General features: G+C 35.5%; 1 protein-coding gene across 1 annotated transcript in view; it reads right to left on the bottom strand.

Annotated features, from left to right (window-relative positions):
• Positions 1 to 15,350: 15,350 nt before the first annotated feature.
• Positions 15,351 to 23,161, bottom strand: part of Mei4 (meiotic double-stranded break formation protein 4) — a 176,075-nt gene continuing 168,264 nt past the window's right edge. The window contains exon 5 of the mRNA XM_063226928.1: positions 15,351 to 15,726. Coding sequence (XP_063082998.1) covers positions 15,439 to 15,726 — 288 coding nt within the window. The 3' untranslated portion in view covers positions 15,351 to 15,438. The remainder of the gene's footprint in view (positions 15,727 to 23,161) is intronic.

The following is a 23,161-nucleotide window of genomic DNA, read 5'->3' as shown; positions in this document are numbered from 1 at the left end:
GATTTGTTTAAAAAGTGTTCACAAAGAAGTGATCAGTAGAGAGACTACCTACATTAATGGTTTTCAAAAGTAATTTAGATTATCAAACCAACTTGGGTTTGTTACTTAATAATTTTTTCTGAATCTATTTGTGATCTACAAAATTTCGACAATGCTGTGCTATGAAGCTTTTTTTTTAAAAGCTAATTTCTTTCACTGACAGATAACAGATGATAGGTTAATGATGTGAATAGGGCATTTATGTCAAGAACTTTTTAAATGTTCTTGGAGTCCAATATTAAACAATAGGAATTGATACATCTTGAGCCTGCACAAAGAAGTAGAGAGGATTGCTAATGAAGTTGTCAGTATTTGAAATCACCAATGCAAGGGTTATGCAGAATTCAAGTTCAGTTAAAATAGGTCAGAGTGGGACACAGTGCATAGTACCCTATGCTGCAAGGAGTAGAGGCATTTAGAACAGAGTGACTAACACAGTTTTTTTTTTTATTTAGAGAAAAAATAAGCAAAAGAGAAAGAAGGATAGAAATCACGAATAATTTCAAAAAATAACTATTTTTTATTTTAAAAAGATTAAGATAAAAGAGAACATAACAAAACAGATCAGAATGATTTAAGTAACATAGTATTTCACCCCAAGACTACCCGACATAACAGTAGCTACCATAATGTCTCTTTCCTTGAAATATTTGAGTGTACCTTCATATACTATAATATCAAACATAACAAAATAGTATAAAACCATTCAAGAGAATGAAAGTATTACAGGGAATTCAGAATCAAATTAAAGAAAACAAATAATGGTTACTATATTATCTCCTTGTCCATAAAAAATGTTGTTTATACTATCACACTTAACAAAATACAATAAGATACAACATGATAGAACCGATGGAGACAGAAGAACAAAAGCATGGTAGGAATTCAAAACAAGATGATATTAAATTAGCACTGGTTACTATGATGTCTTGTTTTCTTCAAAATAGCTACTCATACCATCACAGACAATAAAATCAAACAACCCATGATGAAACAATTTCAACTAATGAATGAAAACATTACAAGGATTCAAAGCAATGTAATGGGGGAACCATGACTACCATATACTTTTATGTATTTTTACCATTTCTTACACTAGGGAGCCTATACAGTATCTATACATGTGAGTTTGATTTATCTTGCTTATGATATCTCAATGTGATCATTCTGTATAGCTGAGTAGTACTCCATTGTATAAAAATAACACAACTTTTTTATCCATTCCTCAGTTGATGGACACTTAGGTTGTTTCCAAGATCTGGCTATTACAAATTGTGCTGTTATAAACATGGGTGCACATATATCACTGTGGTATGATGTTTTCAGTTCTTCTGGGAATATGCCTAGAAGTGGAATAGCTGGAACAAGTGGGACTTCCAATCCCAGCTTTTTGAGAAATCTCCAGATTGACCTCCACAATGGTTGCACCAGTCTACACTTCCACCAACAGTGCAGGAGAGTTCCTTTTTCCCCACAGCCTCACCAGCATGTGTTGTTGATATTTTTCTTGATCCTGACCATTCTTTCAGGAGTGAGATGGAAACTCAGAGTGGTTTTAATTTGCATTTCTCTAATGACTAATGATGATGAACATTTTTTCATGTATTTATTTGCCATTTGTATTTCTTCATCTGAGAACTGTATATTCATATCAGATGCCCATTTTTGGATTGGTCTTTGAATTTTACGGGTCTGATTTTTTTTTAATTCTTTATATGTTTTAGATAGAAATCCTTTGTCTGAGGGATAGTTCACTAAGACTTTATCCCAGGTTGTGGGTTTTCTTTTCACTATGCTGGAGATTTCTTTTGCTGTGCAGAACTTTTTAATAAGACGTGATCCCAGTTATTGATTCTGGATAGTATTTCCCATGTGGTTTGTTTCCTGTTCATGAATTCTCTACAAACCCTGTCTTCAAGATTTTCACCCAACTTGTCTTCCAACAGATTTAGTGTTTCTGTTTTAATATTCAGATCTTTGATCCATCTATATTGTAGTTTAGTACATGGTAATAGGCATAGGTCTATTTTTAGTTTTTGGCATATGGAGAGCCAGTTTTTCCAGTACCATTTATTAAAGAGACTGTCATTCTTCCAGTGAATATGTTTGGCCCCTTTATCAAAGATAAGTTGTATGAGTGTGTTTGTAGTTGTGGTTGTATCTTCTAATCTATTCCATTGATCTTCGGCTCTGTTTTGATTCTAGTACTATGTTGATTTTAATACAGTTGCCTCATAGTATAACTTCAAGTCAGGGATTGTGATACTTCCTGACTTGCCTTTGCTGGTTAGAATTGTCTTTACTATTCTTGGTCTCTTCTGGGTCCAGATGAATTTTAGCAGTGATTTCTCTAGATATGTGAGGTATGTTGGTTACATTGAATCTGTATGAGTTTTGAGAGAATGGCCATTTTCACAATATTTATCTGGAGGCAGAGCTAGGATGGTGGATAGATAACAGCTGGCTACAGTGGCTCCCTGAGATAGTCAACTTACAACTCAACATAATACAACATGGGGAACCCCAAGCAGAGGGAGAGGAATTCTCTCATCTCAAGAAGAAACTAAGGTGAGAAAAATGAATCAAACATACACTCCTAGCTGGCTACACCACCATGCAGCCCTGCGTGCCTTCAGGATGCTGGTGAGACATCCCCGTGCCACTGCCTCCAGCTGCTGCCTCTGATTCTTACCAGGGGCCCACCACAGGCTGGGAGAATGAAATGACTCAGTGCCCACTGGCTGCCCAGCCACCACCACTGTCTCCCTGGATCTGGGCTGTGTCCAGGATGGCATGAGGAAGAGGAGGGTTGTGGCTCTGCGGGCTTAGGACCAGACCTGCTGGGACATATTGCCACCTTACTCTGCTCACATGAGGACCTGAGCCTGCAGCATCAGTGCTGCGCAGGCCCCTGCCACCAGAGTGTCCCTGAGGTCCCCAGGCAGGTGAGTGTGTTTTCACTGCAACCAGGCCCACACAACCAGAGCTCCACAGAGCCACAGCTGCCACTGCCACCACCATGGTCACCTCTGTCACCTCCCCGGATCCAGGCCCCGTCCCAGAGGGTGCGAGGAGAAGTGCGTGTTGTGGCATCACGGATGCACAACCAGACCTACTGGGATGCATCCCCACCTTTGCACTCACCACTTGCATGAGGACCCAGGCCCATGGTGCCGGCACTAAGCGGGCCCCCTCTGCCGGAGCGCCCTTAAGGGTGTGTCTTCGCAGCTGCCAGGCCTGCATAACTGGAGCCCCATGGAGCTGCCACTGTTAACGGAGCCCAGAGAAGCTGCTTCTGAAAACACCTCTTCAGACAATAATCAAAAACACAGAACCATAACTTTTTGGTTTCCTGCCATGATCAACCAGCTATGGGGAATTGGGCCTACCTGTCTGTGCCCTGAACTCTGGACTGGGCGGCCTGGGGTGAGTGTTCCTGCACCATCCCAAGCCCCTGGGAGGGAGTTTAATATACCTCAAGTAACAGCAATTTGGGGAGGGCAGCAAAACCCCAGTCAGCATGCTTTGGAATACGGAGCAATATGGAGAGGGAGAGAGACCCCTGGACACACCTGTCTGAAAGAAACCAGAAACATGACAAGATATAGGAAAAAAAAAAAAAAAAAAACCTATGGCTACTGACCCTGGAAAAATAAGCCCAGGAGAAATAAATACAGAAGAGAAACAGTGCGGTAATCATGCAGTATTAGATACAGCATCAGCAGACATAAAAAAAAAAAAAAACCTTCATGACCTCATAGACAAATTTAAAGCTATACTTCTGATTCAAGTGAGGCAAGATATAAAAAGATGAATTAAAGAAATGATAAGCCCCTCCCAAGATAATACAGGTCGAAGAACAGAGGAACTCAGAAAAGGAAGAGAAACCTTTCATGAAGAATATAAACAAAATCTGGAATACATGAAGCAGATCCAAAGAGATTACTAGGAAACTAAAAACTCCATTGAAAGCTAGCAAAATGCCTTGACAGAAACTAAAGCTAGCTTTTTGAAACTTGAAGAGAGATTTATGGTGTGTGATTGTGAAAGAAAAGATCTCTTAAAAATAACAAGGAACCAGGAAGAAACAATACAAAGGCTAGAAGATGACAAAAGTATTTATAACTTAAGAATAAAAAGCGTGAGTGAAGAAGCAGGAGTAACTACAAATGAACTACAAATAGTATTCACAGATATAATTAAGGAAAACTTCCCAAGCATAAGAAAAAGAAATGATATCCAGATAAAAGAGGCATACAGAACTCGAGCGACCTACAACCAAAACAGATCCTCACCCAGACATATAATATAATCAAGATTCCAGAAATCCACCAAAAGACAGAATACTAAAAGCAGCCAGGGAAAAGAAGCAGATTATCTACAATGGAAAAATTATCAAAATAAAAACATACTTATCAACACAAACTCTCAAGTCAAGAAGAGCCTGGGGGGAAATAGGCCAAGCCCTGAAAGAAAATAAACTCCAACCAAGACTGATCTACTCAGGAAAACTCTATCTCAAAATTAATGGAAAACAAGATAGTTCCAAGACAAGGTGGAACGGTGGGAGTTCATGGCCACCCACCCAACCCTACAAAAAATACTGAAGGACATTCCAGAGAAAGAGAGGAAAAAATACCAGGATTCTAGCAACAGTGACAGAGAGGCCTCAGTGAATAGGGCAGACAGTGGAATGAAGGAGTAAAGTGGAGAAATAATGACAGAAGAATAAAATAGCAGAAATGAGGGAGAGACGGTAAGCTATAATCTTTAATATAGATAGCCCTGATACACTAACAAAAAAAGAAACACAGGCAGAGTAGATTAGAAGGCAGGATCCATCAAGATGCTCTGAATAGAACATATACTCAACCTGAAAGAGGGTTAATAAACTGAGAGTAAAGATGAGAAAATAATTCTATACGTGACAGGAAACCAGAGAGAAATAGGGACAACTCGTCCAGCAGCTGCAGATAGACTGGAAAGCTATGACACTTTTGGCCAGTGTAGAACTACACAGCTAGAAGGAAGGACAACCATTTGACTTTACTAAGTAAAGGAGTACAGCGCAAGATCAAGCTCAGGGGTAAAAAGGTTTAGCAACACTCAGATAACAGATTGGCCCCCTAATCTAAAAACTAAAAGAGCTAGTGGGACCCAAAATATATAAAGTACCCTGAGAAAGGGAAAAGGGAAGAACTGTCTAAAAAAGGAAAGCATAGGATATTGGTAATAGTGTATCAGGATTTAAAAGTCACAGTAGTCTTATTGCTCTATTTAGTTTGATTGGGTCTGTCTACTCATACTAGATTTGAGGGCATAGACACCTAACCAAAAAATAGCAGGTTATACCACAGTTACTATCCTTAATTTCCTATCCACTTACACTGAAACCCTGTATTACTTACATTGTCTTACTATGACTGATCTTATTTGAAGCTGGTTTGTTAGACTGCTGCTTAGCCTTGACTGATTTAATTTGAATACAGTATCCTTGATAGTTATTAAGTCTGGGAGTGGAGACAACTGCTCTGACAATGACAAGATGTAAAAGATATCCATTCTGGTTTTGATTATTAACTGCTTTCAAGTCCCACAGTATCTTCAAAGTTGTGTTTTTAATAAAATAGCTATGTAATGTTATTTTCAATTATATTATGCCTGATGGTGTGGACAATTCTGTTGAAAATAACAAGAGAAAGCACAGTAACTACTGTAGGTCACCTAATATTGTGGTCCTATGTCTTTTTCATTTCATGTTTTTCTAGGAATTTATTTTGTTGTCTTGTTTTGATCTATTTCTCCCTATAATACAGAAAGGATAGATTCACATGTAGAGAGTCAAATGGGAAGAATTTCTAAACTATTTACGGGAACAGATTATACAATACATCATGTAATGAACGGGTGCTCTGAAGAAAAGACACTAAGAAACCCAGTGCTAATTCTGTAGCATTATGATATGAAATCTAGCAATACTATCATTAACTGTTCAGAGTGCTATTAGTCTAGTCTCTTATGTTTAATTTCAGCATATGTACTGATACAGACAGCTATAAAGAAACTGAGAAACATTATATTATTGATTTCCCCCAAATCAGGTCTTAAAGACCTAAAAAGCCTTCATCATCCTGTAATGATCTGATTAGTTCTATAATGTCCAGTATATATTCAATGTGTGTGAAGATGGGGACAACTATTTTGAAGAAAACTAGAGACAATAAGATGGACAGTGAAGATCTTCAGTGAGCTTGCTTTAAAATCTATGTTTCTTTAAATTGGTTCCTTATAAACTGTTTTGTTATGTTTAATCTTACCCTCTTTAAGATAAAAAACAAGTGTGTAGGACTGATAGCCATATTACTAAGTTCTTGTTGGATTGCTGAACAGAACTGTTTGCAGTGTCATTGAATATCACTTTGTATGCTTTAATTTGGTAACTTGAACAACTATTTCTAAGATGATGTATGTAACTTATTGACTGGTGATTTCTTAGTTTATTTCTCTGAAATTCTGTATTGTTTCACCTTTTCTATGTTTTTTTCTTTAAATAAAAATATGTATGTAACTTATCCACTGGTGAAGATTATGTATGTAACTTATCGACTGGTGATCTTAGTTTATTTCTCTGAAATTTGTGTTGTTTCCACCCTTTTAATCTTCTTTATTCTTTAAATAAAAATATGTATCCTTCCATGAGCAAGGGATGTCCTTCCATTTTCTGAGATCCTCTTCAATTTCTTTTTCAGGGTATTATAATTTTTCGTGTGCAGACCTTTTACTTCTTGTGTGAGATTAATTCCTAAGTATTTCAATGTTTTGGATGCTAGTGTGAAGGATGTAGCTTCTCTCTCATTTTGTTGTTAGTGTATAGAAATGCTATTGATTTTTGAGTAATGATTTTGTACTCAGCTACATTGCCGAATTTATTTATCTAGGAGACTTTCAATGGAGTTTTGGAGTCGTCTATGTAGAGTATAATATCTTGCACAAATAATGATAATTTAACTTCCTCTTTTCCTATCTTCACCCCTTTAATTTCTCTCTCTTGTTTAATAGCTCTGGCTAGTATATGCAGTACTATGTTTAATAGGAATGGTGATAAGGGACATGCTTGCCCTGTGCTTGATTTTAAAGTAAAGGCATTTAATTATTGGCTGTTTAATATGATGACCCTGGCTGTCTGTTTGCCATAAATGGTCTTTATCATATTGAGGTAAAGACCATCTGTTCCAATTTTCTGTAAAGTTCTTATCAGGAATGAATGTTAGACCTTTTCAAAAGCTTTTTCTTCATCTACAGAAATGATCATGTGATTCTTTTGGCTTTATTGACATGGTGGATCACATTTATTGATTTATTTATGTTGAACCATCCCTGCATGCCTGGGATGAATCACACTTGGTTGTGGCATGTAAGCTTCTTGATGATTTGCTGCTTCCTGTTTGCCTTTATTTTATTAAGGAGTTTTGCATCTCTGGTCATTAGGGAGATTGGCCTGTAGTTCTCTATTTCAGTTGGGTCTTTCTCAGGTTTTGGTACTAGAGTAATATTTGTTTCCAGGAATGACTTAGGAAGGACTGCTTCGCTTTTGATTTCATTGAAGAGTTTGAGGAGTGTTGGCATTAAGTCTTCTTTATATTTCTTGTAGAATTCTGCAGTGAATCCACCTTGACTCTTCTTTGTAGTTAAGGACTTAATTACATTTTCAATTTCATTAACAGCAATTGGGTTAGCAGTTTTACATCTTCTTGACCCAGCTTTGGTACTTCATGTGTCTAGGAATCTGTCCATTTCTTCTGCGTTATCAAACCTATGAGAGTAGAGGTTTTTGAAATAGGTGTTGGTGATCTCTAGTTTTACAGAGTCTGTAGTGATTTCACTTTTTCATTCCTTATTGCATGAAATTGAGCTTTTTCTTCTCTTTTTTTTTCAATAAGGTTGACTAGGGCTTTTCAATTTATTTTTTCAAAAGAACCAACTCTTTGATCCATTGATTCTTTGGATTGTTTCCTTAGTCTCTATTGCATTAATTGCTGCTCTGATTTTCTACTTTTCTCCCTTCTTTTGGCTTCGGATGTGACTTGCTCTTCTTTTTCTGGATATTTGAGGTATAGCATCAGGTTGTTTATTAGTATTTTTCTGTTTTCCTGATGTGGGAACTCAGTGCAATAAATTTTCATGAGGTCTGTTTTCATTGCATCCCATGGATTCCAGTAAGTTGTATTTGTATTTTTGTTCCTTGTAGCTATAGTTTAATTTCTTTTTTAATTTCCCCTGTGACCCACTTATTGTTCAAGAATGTATTATTCAACTTCCATATGTTTGTGGGATTTTTGCAGTTTCTCTTATAATTAATTTCTAGTTTCATGGAGGTATGATTTGATAACATGCATGGCATAATTTCAACTCTTTTGCATTTATTTAGTTACATTCTGTGGCCTGGTATATGGTCTATTTTAGAGAATGTCCCATGTACTGCTGAGAAGAATGTGTGTTCTGATGCTATTGAATGGAACACTCTGTATACATCTAACAAGTGCATTTGTTCACAGGTGTGATTCAATTCTTTGCTCATTTTCTGTCTGGTTGATCTGTCCCTTAGTGTCAATGATGTGTGAAAGGCTCCTGTTATAATTGTGTTATTGCTTATTTGATTTTTCATTTCTATTAATACTTGCTTTGTATAACTGGGTGCTCTGGAGTTTGATATATATATATATATATATATATATATTTAGGATTGTTATCTCTTCTTCTTGAAGTTTTCCCCTAACCAGTATGAAATTACCTTCTTTATCTCTTCTGATCATTCTTGGTTTGAAGTTCACATTGTCTGCAACAGAATAGCTACCTCCAGTTTTTTTTTTTTTTTTTTTTTTTGGTTCCTGTTGCATGACATATTGTTTTCTATCCTTTGACTTTCAGTCTTTGAGTTTCCTTTTGGTTTAGATGGGTTTCTTGCAGACAGCTTATCACTGGACTTTGTTTCTTGATCCATTTTGCCAGTCTGTTCAATTGAGACCATTTACATTAATGGTTTATGACTGTTATATATTGATTTGTTGTTGTCATGCTTTCTTTTTTTTTTTTTTTTTTGCATCTTTATCTTTCCATTCTAATTGTCTGTTTTGCTCAGTGGTTTTTTTTTCCTATGTGTATCTAAACTGTCTTTGAGTATTCTTTGCAGGGTTGGCTTGGTGATCGTGAAGTTCTTCAGCTGTTTTTTTGTCAAGGAAGTATCCCATTTCTTCATCTATTATGAAGGACAGTTTTCCAGGGTACATCAGTCTAGGTTGGAAATCATTTTCCTTTAGGATCTGAAATACTTAACTCCATGCTCTTCTTGATTTCATTGTTTGTGCTAAGAAGTCTGTGATTCTGATAGGTTTTCCTTTATTGGTGACCTGTCTCTTTTCTTTCTAACAGCTTTTAATAGTCTAGTGTTGGATTTCTGGGATGGTGATTATTATATGTCTGGGTGTAGTTTTGTTTTGGTTATGGCTATTTGGAGTTCTACATGCTTCACTGATCCTAATATCAGCTTCCAATCTCATTTTTGGGAAATTTTCAACTATTACTTCTCTAACTATGCTCTTGACATCCTCTATGTTGTCTCCTTCTTTTTCATTTATCCCTATCAATTTTATGTTGTTTTTCTTTGCATCATTTTGCAGCTGTTGAATTGTTATTTCCTGATTCCTTGTTATTTTTAAAAGATCTTTCCTGTTCAATAGCTGCAATCTTGTCTTTGAGGTCTGAAATTCTATCTTCAGTTTCATTGAGGTGGTTTTTACAGCTTTCAATGGAATTTTTGATTTCCTGTATATCTCTTTGCATCTGCTTTATGTATTCTTTTTTTTTATATTGTTCATTCAAGGATTCTACCATTTTGTTTAGTTCCTCCAATTTTTAAACTGTGTCTTCTTTAGATATATTTGGCATCTCTTTCATTTCTTTTGTCATTTCTCCTTTTACCTGGGAGATTATTTCTTGTTTGAATTCCTTTAAAGCTTCTTGGAATTGCTTCTTTACTTCAGTTGCTGTTATGTCTGATATTTCAGGTGTATGGCATATATTTTCTTCTATATTCATAGCTCCTAAGGTTTCTTGGGATGAGCTGGAGCTTTGAAATTACATTTTGGTCTTTCATTTTTTCATTTTCCTTTATTTCCATGTTTGAAATGTTGTTCCAAGGTTTCCCCTGGGCCTGTTGGAAATCATCTTCTATGTCCTCAGCTCCTGGGACTGAATGGAGGTTACTGAGTATGTTCCAGTCAGCCCCACAGGACCTCCTGTGTCACCTGTAGTGTTCCAGGAAGCTGGGCAGGCACCTAACCACTGTGCTTAGCCCTCCCTGTGCAAGTACCAGTGGTCTGGAACTCAGTTCACATGCCATTAATTCCCCTGATTGAAGAAGGTCACTGGGCATAATCTAATCAGGCCACAAAACCTCCCATACAACCTAGTCCAGTCTAAGTGGTTGGAACCCGGGCAGGTCCTTGACCCCTGAGGGTGATGATCTTAAACTCTTCCAGGGCTTGGGATGGTGTGCGGATACTTACGTCTGGCTGCCCAGTTCCCCAGATTGAGAGAAGTTTGCTGCGCATGACCCAGGCAGGCCCAAAACCTGTGCAGCTGGTTGAGTATGACAGGAAGTTGGGCAGTTCCTTGACTACTGGGAGCAATGATCTTAAACTCTCCCGGTGCTCGGGATGGTGCACGGACTCTCGCCTCCATCTGCCCAGTTCCCTGGATTGACAGAGGGTCACTGGAGGTGGTCCATGCAGGCCTGAAACTTCCAGAGCCCATTCCAAAGTGGCTAGAAGCTGGGCAGTTCCACTGGTTGCAATGATCTTAAACTCTCCAGGGGCTCAGGAAGGTGCGCGGACACTCACCTCTGGCCAAAATAACAGTTTTCGTTAATTTGATTGATGCATTTTATGTGGATTATCACTGGAAGTCTAGGATATCTAGAGAAGACAAGACTTGACATTTGTTAAAACCATGTATAGAAAGCCTCAAAAAATAAAGAATGGTAAAATGACTCACTGACCAGTAGTTCTAAAACTACCTCTGGTTAAGAAGAATGAAAAACTGGTATCATTGTTTAAAGAACATAAATTTGACTGGAAAGATGGAAGGTTAGGTTCAGAAAAAGGCAGAAAATAGTTTGGAGGTGTAGTCACAGTAACTGTTCAACAATGTCATCAATCTACTGCCACCAGAATAAACAAGTTATAAATGATTTCAGTGATTCTGCACAGGATTCAATTCTTGGGAAGGTGTTTCTAAATAGTTTAGTTTGAAAAACTCTCAACTAGGATAAGAATAGTACTTTGGTTTTTCAATCTTAAAGGAGAAGACTGCCCAATCAAGGCAGGCACTGCACATACAAAACACAAGTGGAAAACTTTTCTGCTCAAGGTGTGGGCACTTGGTGTATTGCACAGCCAGTAGGAGAATGGCCTCCCAGATATACGGATCATACTGATTTCAGACCTGTGACCAATGGGTTCAGTAATGGCATGATAATAAGCTAAATGATAAAGTACTTTGAGAATTGATATTTGAAAACAATGTTGGCTAAAGTTATAGCTAATATTTATTGATTATCAAAGTTACAACTGCCATGAAATAGAGGCTGAATGGGAAGAGGCACAACTTGGAACTGAGCTGCAGTATGATTTAGCCATGTGTTTACTTAGAATTAATACACAAATAATTGAAACAGAAATATTTATAACTACAATTTAATAATAACCCTTTAACTCTCTCTGTAACTTTGCACAAGTCACTTAACCTCTTTATACCCATCTGGATTGTCACATGTGACTAATAGAAATAACAAAGCTTCCTGTCATGCAGAGCTATGGGAATGGAGTGAGGTAACACATGAAAAGTTCTTGGAATGGTGCCTGATACGTAACATATACTGTATACATGTTCCTTTCTGTTCTTAGTAGTGTTTTTACTTTAGGGCTCACAAAGTGCTTTTACATTCTTAATTTTGTACACATAAACAATCTAATTGTGAAATTATTCTTTTAAAAATGTAATGAAGTGGAGATTTTAGCTATATGATAGAATGGAGTGACATCACACTTTATAACTACAAAGTACTATGTTCTACTAGACCTGCTTAGACATGTAAAAAGCATCACTGAAAGATCTCCATGAGGACAAAAAAAAGAGAAAAATCTCCCAACGTTGGCTAATGATATTTAGTAATAGAGGGATATATATTTCACAATTTTAATGCAATAATTTATGCATATATTTAAAGGACAAATTTGTCTACTAGGAATAAATAGTACTCTGTGTTCTTTGCACTTGGAAACTGAAAAACAGATGCTGGTGTAATGAGAAAATAAGGCCATTAAACTGCGTGTTCTAAGCCATCAGATAACTTGGCTAATGCCGGCCCTCTGAGTTCTGCTCAGCTATCCCTTGCCCTCTCACTACACCTCTGATGAACTGTACTTTCTAAATATGTTCTCTCTGTACTTCACTGGTGCTGTAATATAGTAAATATATAATAATTTACAAATGACACAATGCAGTACCTATTCAGTTACAAGGTAGAGCCTAAGTAAAAGTCCTCAAATATCTAAGGAAAATGAACAAACAAGAGGGAGGTAAAGCTTTTGCAAGAACATATGACAGACAGAGATATTTTAATTAATTCTTCTTCTGTTTTTTTTTTTTTTTTTTTTTTTTATGGTACCAGGGATCAAACTCACAACCCTGCGCTTCCAGGCAAGCTCTTACACCACTGAGCTAAACCCCCAGCCTTAATTAACTCTTTACATGGTTTTCTTCTGTGATAAAAAAGAGTTAGGAAGGCATTTTCTTTCTTCATAAGATGGGTTAAAAATATCAGTCACATTCAAAAGGATCATAATAATCAATTCTAGTAATGAAATAGAAAATTTTATACTTACAAAGAAGCCTAATTTTTGAACCAATGTTTTTGAAAATATGCTTCAAATATATTACTCATTTTCATGTGTAAGATTTAAGAATTAACTAATTCATGTATGGATATCTGATCTTGATCCCTGTATAACTAATACTGTGTTATAAAAAACAGATACTGGAATAGAATTTATATCTATACCACTTAAATAAATAACATCAACTGAAAATCTTTGGCATCTAAACTGTACTTATTTCTATTCTTCCAAATATAAAGGAATACTTCAACCTTCTAATTTTACTTGAGTGTAAATTTCTTGTAATTATCCAAATTACATGCTGCAAATCTCTGAAAAGAATATTTTAAAGGAGTACAAACTGAAGTTTTCTGTCAAGGTAACTTTCATGATTACACTGAGTCTCTACCTCTGAACTAGAATCAAGGCAGCTGTTTGTAGCTGAGTGAGAATGCAAATATTATTGACTCAGTTGTTTCATGTCTAGTTGAATCCTGACTCTGATTCTTTTCCCAGTTTTGTGACCTTGTACAAATTATCCACATGTTCTTTACCTGCATTTTTAATGAAGGGATAATAAACTACTTACCTCATCTGGGTATTAGAAAGATTAAATAAAGTCATAAATATAAAGAACCTTGTGTATTCCCAACCCATACCAAGAGTTCAGTAAGTTTTAGGTATCTCACTATTTACTTTAATAAAGTGGTACACAGTGTATGGCATAAGTGTGCAAGACTTTCTACATAAAATGAAATTACCATGTGAAACAAGATCAGAGTGCTTACATTTTTGTAGCTTTTACACATGCCCTTGGGAATAGTGGGAGTGGGATATATCCCCTCATTTCTGTTATTATTTCTAGCTCTATTGTTTTTTCCAGTATGATGGCTACATCCTCTCAGCCCAGTCTCTTGTTCTTTTCTAAATTTTATCAACTTGAAAGATAAAGGTCTTGCCAGCAGTTGTAAATTACACTTCCTGGTCATGGGCCTAGGAGAAGGGGACAAGCCACATACTCCAAAGTCCCGTGGTGACACAGTTAGGAGAGTAGTTTGGCCCTGATGCTGTCCTGCAGGGCTAGCCCATGTTGTGAAACTCCATGCCTGGCAGGGTGAAAAGGCACCACTGGTGCTACCACAGCTTGTGACAGCAGCTCCCCGAACCAGGGCAAAACTTTAAGGAGGGAGACTACTCCCAAACTTCAGAGTTCATTTCAAGAGGTTCTGAATCTCTTTAACAAAATGAATGTTAAATTTGAGTGACAAATATGAAGAAGTATATCCTTCTCCCTAATGGTTGCCTGGCATTTCTAGTGTCCCTGAAATGATCAATCATTCACAAAACTGGTATGTAAGTTGTTCAAGCTAACAACGGAGATTGTTTTATTTCTTCTCATGGTCAGGGCCATAGTTTTTAGACAACTCTGCAACTCACAGAGCACAGTGAAGCCCACAAGCAGTAAAATTGGATTAAGCATCACTTATTGCCTAGTTACATTTCATTACATTCCAGAAGGATTTTGGAAAGCTATAATTTTTATTGCTAGAGTTCAGGAACAAAATGATATGTTTATAGCTAAACTATATTTACCATATGTGTAAAAATCTCCTGAAATAAGAAGAGCCTGATGTTTCTTGGGGTATCCATTATCTCAAACTAAAGTGAATCTCTCTACATTTTTTACTCTATACTAGCACCAATGCAAACAACTAAAATTAGTTTATATCATTTAAACCTAGATGAAAATTTAAAAAACATTACCAGTAGGAATCATATATTTTACTCAAAGACCCAAAATCTAACTATAAATAGGTTAATTTTAAAAGGGCTATTAAAATGCTGTCATGGTTTATGTCTGTGTCCCCAGGTCTCATGAGTTTGCATTGTACATTTGTGATTGGTTCATTGTCTAGTGCTTGGATTGATGGTGTCAGTGCTCCACCCACATAGGGGTGGAGCCAGGATGTGATATAATGGTAGGAAGGTGTGTCTTGCCTTTTTTTGCTGGTTCCTGCTTGCTGTTTGTAGCCACCATGAACTGTGGCCCAGCCATGCCCGCCTGCCTTGTAGCCAAGTGAGTGTGGACTGAAACCTCCAAAAACTGTAAGAAATAAACCTTTCCTTTCCCAACTTGGGCTTCAGGTATTCTGTCTCAGCAACAAGTAAAAAGTAACTAAGACAAATGCCTTAGTGATATATTTATCAAGTTGTTACTTAAGTGAATAACTGGTAAAAACTTCCTTCTTAGAAATTTTAAAGTACACTTAGGGAAAGCTAAAATATTCAGTAAGTAACTTACAGTGATAACATTACTGCTTTCTGAATTTTTACATGTGCATAACTCTCCTCTTGGACAAAAATGATGATTGCACCTTTGGAAGCATCAGAATCACATTTAATTAGAGATCAATTTAACAATGCTTACTTAAAATATTTTTGAAAAAACTAAGTAGGCCATCTTCTAATATTTGGTAGAATTCTGAGAAAGTGAGTCATTTTCAATAGTTTCTGTCTCTGTTGAGTTTAAGAGAAGGCCCAGTCTCCATAAATAAAAAGTAAATAATGGAAATGTATCAGAAAGCTGAAAGATTGCTTCATCAAGCTTCTGAAGATATTTCTTGACTTCTTGGTCATCAAGCCCTGTACCTGATGTGTGCTCTTCTTTGTTCTCCTTTAGAAGAAGCTGTTCCAAAACCCACAATAGGGAGAAAACATTTTCATAGCGTGTCACATCATAACTTGCTTGTACCTATAAATAAACAACAGAATCCGTGAAAAATATGGGTGTAGATTATAGGCTCAGTAAAATGTCAGATGATAAGATTAAATGTTTATTACAACATAAAAGTATCTGGTTTGCTGAACATTTTTCTCCTAGTCCCTTTGATTTTCAGAGAACAGAAAAGAAAATTTTAAGATTTTACAATCACAATGAATGTTATTTTCCCCTTGATGGTTTATAAAAGTTAAAACTTTTTGCTTGAAGTCTAGCTATATACATTAAGCATCCTTAAACTGAACATTCAAAATTCAAAATGTTTCAAGATACAAAATTGTTGAGTGTCAATATGGTACACAAGGAGAAAATTCCATATCTGATCTCATGTGACAGATTGTGGTCAAAATGCAAGTGCATGAAAAATACTGTATAAAATAACTTTCAGGCTGTGTGCATAAATGTATATGAAACAAGTGAATTTCATGTAACTTGTGTTGCATTTATATTGTACTTATTCCAGGTATCTAAATACATGAAAATTCAGAAAGGTCCAAAATCTGAAATACTTCCGGTCCTAAGCATTTTGAATAAGGAATCTGCAGTCCATCAGATGCTGAGTGTTGAATTTATTATTTTGCCAAAAACATTCTGTTGCTACTCTTGCCAGTGATAACATAAGGTTCTTTGTGAATTGAAGTTTAAGGACTTGTTTGGATGTAAAATTCAACTCTACAGCAGACAGAATTAGTATTTGTATGTGACCAGAAGTGGTCTTGTCTGAATCTACACAAATCAAAAGGAAGCAACATTAAATTTTGTGAAATCAAATAAATGGACAGGAGGAGAAACACAGATATACCTTATAGAACTCAATTGTTCTAGAGAGTTAAATGAAAGGCAAGTACAAGAAAGGCCTAAAAAATGGACAATGACAAATGTAACGTGAGAGAAGATCAAATGGGTATGAAAAGAGAAGCTGCCTTTATTATTTACTTATTAATTAAGAAATACACAAGAATGCTTATGAGGTAAGCAGAATGCTTATCATCATTTAACAGGCAGGAAACTGGGCTTCTACAAAGTACACTAATTAGAACAATTCTACACATCCTAACCAAGAACTTTTTTCCATATAAATTTTGTTCAAGTTCATTAAAACAAATTATCATTGGGAAAAAACAAAGAAGTGTGTTAAAAACATTTACCAAATCTCTCCATTTTAATAATACATAAACGTAAGAACCTTCATTTAGAGTCAGAGGAATTTATTCTTCAGAAAGGCGGACCAATAAATGTAGTCAAATATGTATGACTCAGAAAATAAGCGAATTCTTTCTTTAAAACCTGTATCTCTGAGAGTTGACTTTTTTCTCCTTGAGAATCACTGGTCATTGTTATCATTTGAACAGTGAGACACCATTCTTTCCAGCCCATGTGTGCTGTATCCCTAAGCTGCAGCCCCTCTGCAGGTGCCACCCCATCCAAAAGTAGACTAAATGGCTGCAGTGCCCACTTCATACACAGACATAGCTAATGTCACATAGAGAGCTTTCCCCAGTAGAAATCGGCCACAGTCTCTTTGAGTGCACCTGTGTCCTGGGCACCAGCTCGGATGTGATAGAGACCTGGGCCCTGGGCTGATCTTGGAATGGTGTACCTCTGTGCACAGCTGCGCTCTATTCTGCTTCCTCACTACTTTACAGGCACCTGTGCCTTATATATTGTCACTGGTGCAGCTGTGAGTATACCTGAGCTCCCAAATCTAGTCCCATGGATGTCCAGATTCCCAGTGTCATAGTCCTTCCTGGGTCACCTGTGCTCTGTGTGGTGCTTCACTCATCAGACTCTAGTCCTATGACCACTGAAAGAGACACTGCAAGCTGAAACTGATGACTAAAGATATAAATATTCTGGTAGGGGAAAAAGAAACAACAGGGAGAACCAGAGTAGACATCACTGTTAAAACACACAACAGACAGTTATAGTGTTGGCTGCTAACTATCTTCGCAGTTTTATCATGACCAGGATCTTCGGACAGGAGCAGCAGAGAAACACCACAGCTGTGCTCTCAGTGATGGTAGAGCTACTACCCCAACCAGTGAGCACACCACTGCCTCCCATCAGGGAGGACTGTGTTCCACAAAAGGGAATGGTTTTCCACAACAAAATAGCGTGGCAACTCTGGAAGAGATGATTGCACTACCAGATGCACAGACATTAACAAAAATAAATGAGAAATGTGGGAAACCAAGAATATATATGACCATAAGAAATATAACTATCTCCTAGTAACTGACCCAAAAATAGATATATGCAAACTTCTGATAAATAATTTAAAGTAAATTAAAGAAGCTCAGAGAAGTTTAGGAAAATTCTATATAAATGAATAAAATGCAAAATTTATCAGATAAATTGAAATTATTTTCTTGAAAAACAAAGAAATTATGGAATTGAAAAATAAATGAAATGAAAACTGTGGTTGATAATGTCAACACAGAATTCACCAGGCAAAAGAAAATAATCTATTATGTGAAAATATACAAATAAAAAAGTAATGAAAATAAATGTGTACATGATTTATGGGACAGCATCAAAAGAACAAATATTCTAATTATAGGAGTGAAAAAAGAGACAATGGGAAAGAGTGGTTATTTAAATAAATATTAGCTACAAAGTTTGCTAATATAGGGAAGGATAAAAGTGTATACATAAAGGAGAGATAAGTCTTCTTATTTAACTCAGTCAAGTCTGCATAATCAAATGGTAGAAAATAAAGACAAAGAGAAAATTCTGAAAGCAGCAAGAAAAGAAGCATGAAGAAATGTCATCAGGATAACAGTGGATTGCTCAGCAGAATCCTTCAGAATGTTCAAAGTGCTGGAAAACAAATAATAACAACTGAAAATATTTTATCTGGGAAACTGTCCTCCAAGAGTGAAAGACTCATAAAGAGTTTCACACAGAGACAAAAGCCAAGAGAGCCTATCACCACCAGAATTATCTTGTGATAAATGTTAAAGGAAATGTTTTAAGTTTAAAGAAAAGGATGCTACCGAGGAACATAAAAGTATATGAGAATATAAAACTCATAGGTAAAAATGTACAGTGATATCCAGAATATTCTAATACTGAAATGTGGTATGAAATAATATCTTTAGTTTGAGGATTAAAAGGAAAACATTAAACATAATAACAGCTACAATAATTTGCTAAAAGATTCACAATTTTATAAAAAAGTATAAATGATGTCATCGGAAATATAAGAAATAGAAAGTGGAATAAAAGTACATATTCTTTAATTAAAAGATAAGTTATTAGCAATTATAAACCTCATAATAGTCATAAGGCAAGAACTTATAGAGGATACAAAAAAATAAAAGCAAAGTATATTACTGGAAAAAAATCAAATTACATAAAGATAGTATGAGAAAACCAGCAACAGAAAATATACAAAACATCTAGAAAGCAATAAAATGGCAGTACTAAGTCTCTATCAATAATTATGTTGAATCTAAATGGATTAAATTATCCAATCCAAAGACAGAGTGACTAAATAGACAAAGTAAAAACAAAATCTAAGAAAGTATTCCAGGAAGTGAAAACTGGAGGTGAAGGGAAAGATACTCCATGCCAAGGGTATCTAAAATATAAATAGGGCAGCTATACTTAAATCAGAAAAAATAGATTTTAAATCAAAATGTGTGAAATGAGACAAAAAAGATCATCATATAATGATAAAAGCTGATTACTCCAGATAGTAAAGCAATAGTAGGGACATACGCACCCACCAAGGGAATACCTAAATAAACATGTAAAGCGTATAACAAAAGATCTGAAGAGAAAGAGTGTAATATAATAATAGAGGAAAACTTCAATACTTTCAACAGTGTATAGATCATTCTACAGATCATAGATTTATACATCTACAGATTAGAAAGAAAATAGAAACATAGGGTTTTAAATATACTTTAGATTAAATGAACTTATAGCATACATAGATCATCCAGTTCAGTTATGGCATCAGAGTACACCACTGAAATAAACAGAACATTCTCTTTGCTAGATCATGTTAGCCCATAAGAAGTTGTAACAATTTTAAAAAGAATAAACTCATATAATAAAGTACCTTTTTCAACTATAATGGCATGAAACAAAAGTCAGTAAAGGAAGACTTTTGAAAATTTTTAAGTACATTAAAATTAACATTTTCTTGAACTAGAAATCTGGGAAAAAAGAAAACATATCTTGAGAAAACAAATGGAAATAGAATATGCTAAAATTTATAAGATGTGGTACAGAAATAAATTATTACAGCAAAAAAGAGAAAATTTGAATAAACATTCACACCTCCAAGATCTAGAAAAGGAATAAACAAAGCACAAATTTTGGAAAAGAGAGTGATTAATATCAGAGCAAACATAAGAGAAATAGATGAAAACTTAAAAATAAATGAGATTAAGAAATATATGTAATGTATTTTATTTATTTTTTATTAAAATATTTTAAAAAAGGAAAATTAAGATAAAAGAGGACATAACAACAAAGATCAGAATGAACAATTTATCACCACTGCTATTTAATATAGTATTGGAAATACTAGCCAGAGCAATTAGACAAGAGAGAGACATAAAAGGGGTAAAGATAGGAAAAGAAGAAGCTAAATTACCATTTTTTGCAGATGAGATGATACTCTACATAGAAGACCCCCTAAACTCCATTGAAAGACTCATAGATATAACAAATAAATTCAGTAATGTAGCTGGATACAAAATCAATACTCAAAAATCAATAGCATTCCAATAAACTAATAACAAAATCAAGGAGAGAGAAACACGAGAAGTCACATCCTTCACACTAGCAACCAAAAAAAGTGAAATATTTAGGAATTACTCTTATGAAAGAAGTGAAAGACCTATACAGGGAAAATTATAATACACTGAAAAAAGAAATTGAAGATGATCTCAGAAAATGGAAAGACATCACTTGTTCATGAATAGGAAGAATTAATATTGTGAAAATGGCCATTCTCCCAAAACTCTTATACAGATTCAATGCAATCCCAATAAAAATACCATCAACATACCTCATAGTTCTAGAGAAATCACTCCTAAAATTCATCTGGAGTGAGAAGAGACGTAGTATAGCAAAGACAGTTCTAAACAACAAAGGCAAGGCAGGAGGCATCACAATCGCTGACTTGAAGTTGTACTACAAAGCCACCATAGTAAAATCAACATGGTACTGGAATCAAAACAGAGCTGAAGATCAATGGAATAGATTAGAAGATACAACCACAACTACAAACACACTCAACCACCTTATCTTTGATAAAGGAGCCAAACAGGTTCACTGGAAGAATGACAGTCTCTTTATTAAATGGTGTTGGAAAAACTGGCTCTCCATACGCTGAAAACTAAAACTAGAGCCATGCCTATCACCATGTACTAAATTAAAATCTAAATGGATCAAAGATCAAAGATCTGAATACTAAAATAGAAACACTAAATCTATTGGAAGACAAATTGGGTAGAAACCTCATGAACATGACTAAAACCATATGGGAAATACTTTCCAGAATCAATAACTGGGACCACCTCTTATTAAAAAGTTTCTGCATGTCTAAAGCAATCTCTAGCATAGTGAAAAGAAAACCCACAAACTGGGAAAAAATCTTAGTGAAGTGTCCCTCAAATGAAGGACTTCTAAAGAATTAAAAAATTACACCCCCAAAATTCAAAGATAGAATTAGAATTGTCTTTACTATTCTCGGACTCTTCTGGTTCCAGATGAATTTTAGGAGCTATTTCTCTAGATATGTGTGATACGTTGACGGAATCTTTGTTGTGATTGCATTGAATCTGTATAACAGTTTTGAAAGAATGGCCATTTTCACAATATTTATTCTTCCATGAGCAAGGGATGTCCTTCCATTTTGTGAGATCCTCTTCGATTTCTTTTTCAGGGCATTATAATTTTCCTTGTGTAGACCTTTTACTTCTTTTGTGAGATTAATTACTAAGTATTTCAATGTTTTGGATGCTAGTGTGAAGGGTGGGGCTTCTCTTATTTGTCTCTCAGTCATTTTGTTGTTGGTGTATAAAAATGCTATTTATTTTTGAGTATTGATTTTGTATTCAGCTACACTGCTGAATTTATTATATCTAGGAGACTTTCAATGGAGTTTTGGGGTCTTCTATATAGAATATCATGTCATGTGCAAACTATGATAATTTAACTTCCTCTTTTCCTATCTTTACCACTTTTATTTCTCTCTTTTGTCTAATAGCTCTGGCTAGTATTTCCAGTACTATGTTGAATAGGAGTGGTGATAAGAGACATCCTTGTCTTGTGCCTTATTTTAAGGTAAAGGCATTCAGTTCTTGGATATTTAATCTGAGGCTGGCTGTTGGTTTGTCATAGATGGCCTTTATCCTATTGAGGTAATGATCATCTGTTCCAATTTTCTGTAAGGTTCTTATCATGAATGAATGTTAGACCTTATCAAAAGCTTTTTCTTCATCTACAGAAATGATCATGTGATCTTACTTTTGGCTTTATTGACATGGCAGATTGCATTTGTTGATTTATGTATGTTGAACCATCCCTGCATGCCTGGGATGAATCCCACTTGGTTATGGTGTATAATCTTCTTGATGATTTGCTGCATCCTATTTGCCAAGATTTTATTGAGGACTTTGGCTTCTCTGTTCATTAGGGAGATTGGTCTGTAGTTCTCTTTTTCGGTTGGGTCTTTCTCCAGTTTTGGTACTAGAGTAATATTTGCTTCCAGGAATGACTTAGGAAGGATTGCTTCCCTTTCAATTTCATTGAAGAGTTTGAGGAGTGTTGGTATTAAGTCTTCTTTGTACTTCTTGTAGAATTCTTCAGTTAATTTGTCTGGGCCTAGGCTCTTCTTTGTAGATAAGGACTTACTTACATTTTCAATTTCATTAATACAGATTGGGTTATTCAGTAGTTTTACATTTTCTTGACTGAGCTTTGGTAGTTCATACGTTTCTAGGAATCTATTTCTTCGGTATTATCAAACCTATGAGAATAGAGGTTTTCGAAATAGGTGTTGATGATCTATATTTCTACAGAGTCTGTAGTGATTTCACCTTTTTCATTCCTTATTGCATGAATTTGAGCTTTTTCTTTCCTTTTTAAAATAAGGTTGGCTGGGGCTAATCTATTTTATTTATTCTTTCAAAGAACCAACTCTTTGATTCATTGTTCTTTGGATTGTTTTTGTTCTAATGCATTAATTTATGCTCTGATTATAATTTCCTGCCTTCTTTTGGCTTTGGGCTTGACTTGCTCTTCTTTTTCTAGTTGTCTGAGGTATATCATCAGGTTGTTAATTTGTGTTCATTCTGTTTTCTTTATATGGGAATTCAATGCAATAGGTTTTCTTCTGAGGATGGCTTTCATGGCATCTCACAGATTCTGGTAGATTGTATTTGTA

Source organism: Cavia porcellus, unplaced genomic scaffold (assembly GCF_034190915.1).
Source record: "Cavia porcellus strain 051 isolate PalLab524CR breed Dunkin Hartley unplaced genomic scaffold, mCavPor4.1 scaffold_16, whole genome shotgun sequence".
In the NCBI taxonomy this organism is placed as follows: domain Eukaryota; kingdom Metazoa; phylum Chordata; class Mammalia; order Rodentia; family Caviidae; genus Cavia; species Cavia porcellus.
Note: the sequence above shows the minus strand (reverse complement) of the source record. Positions and strands in the feature narration are given on the sequence as shown.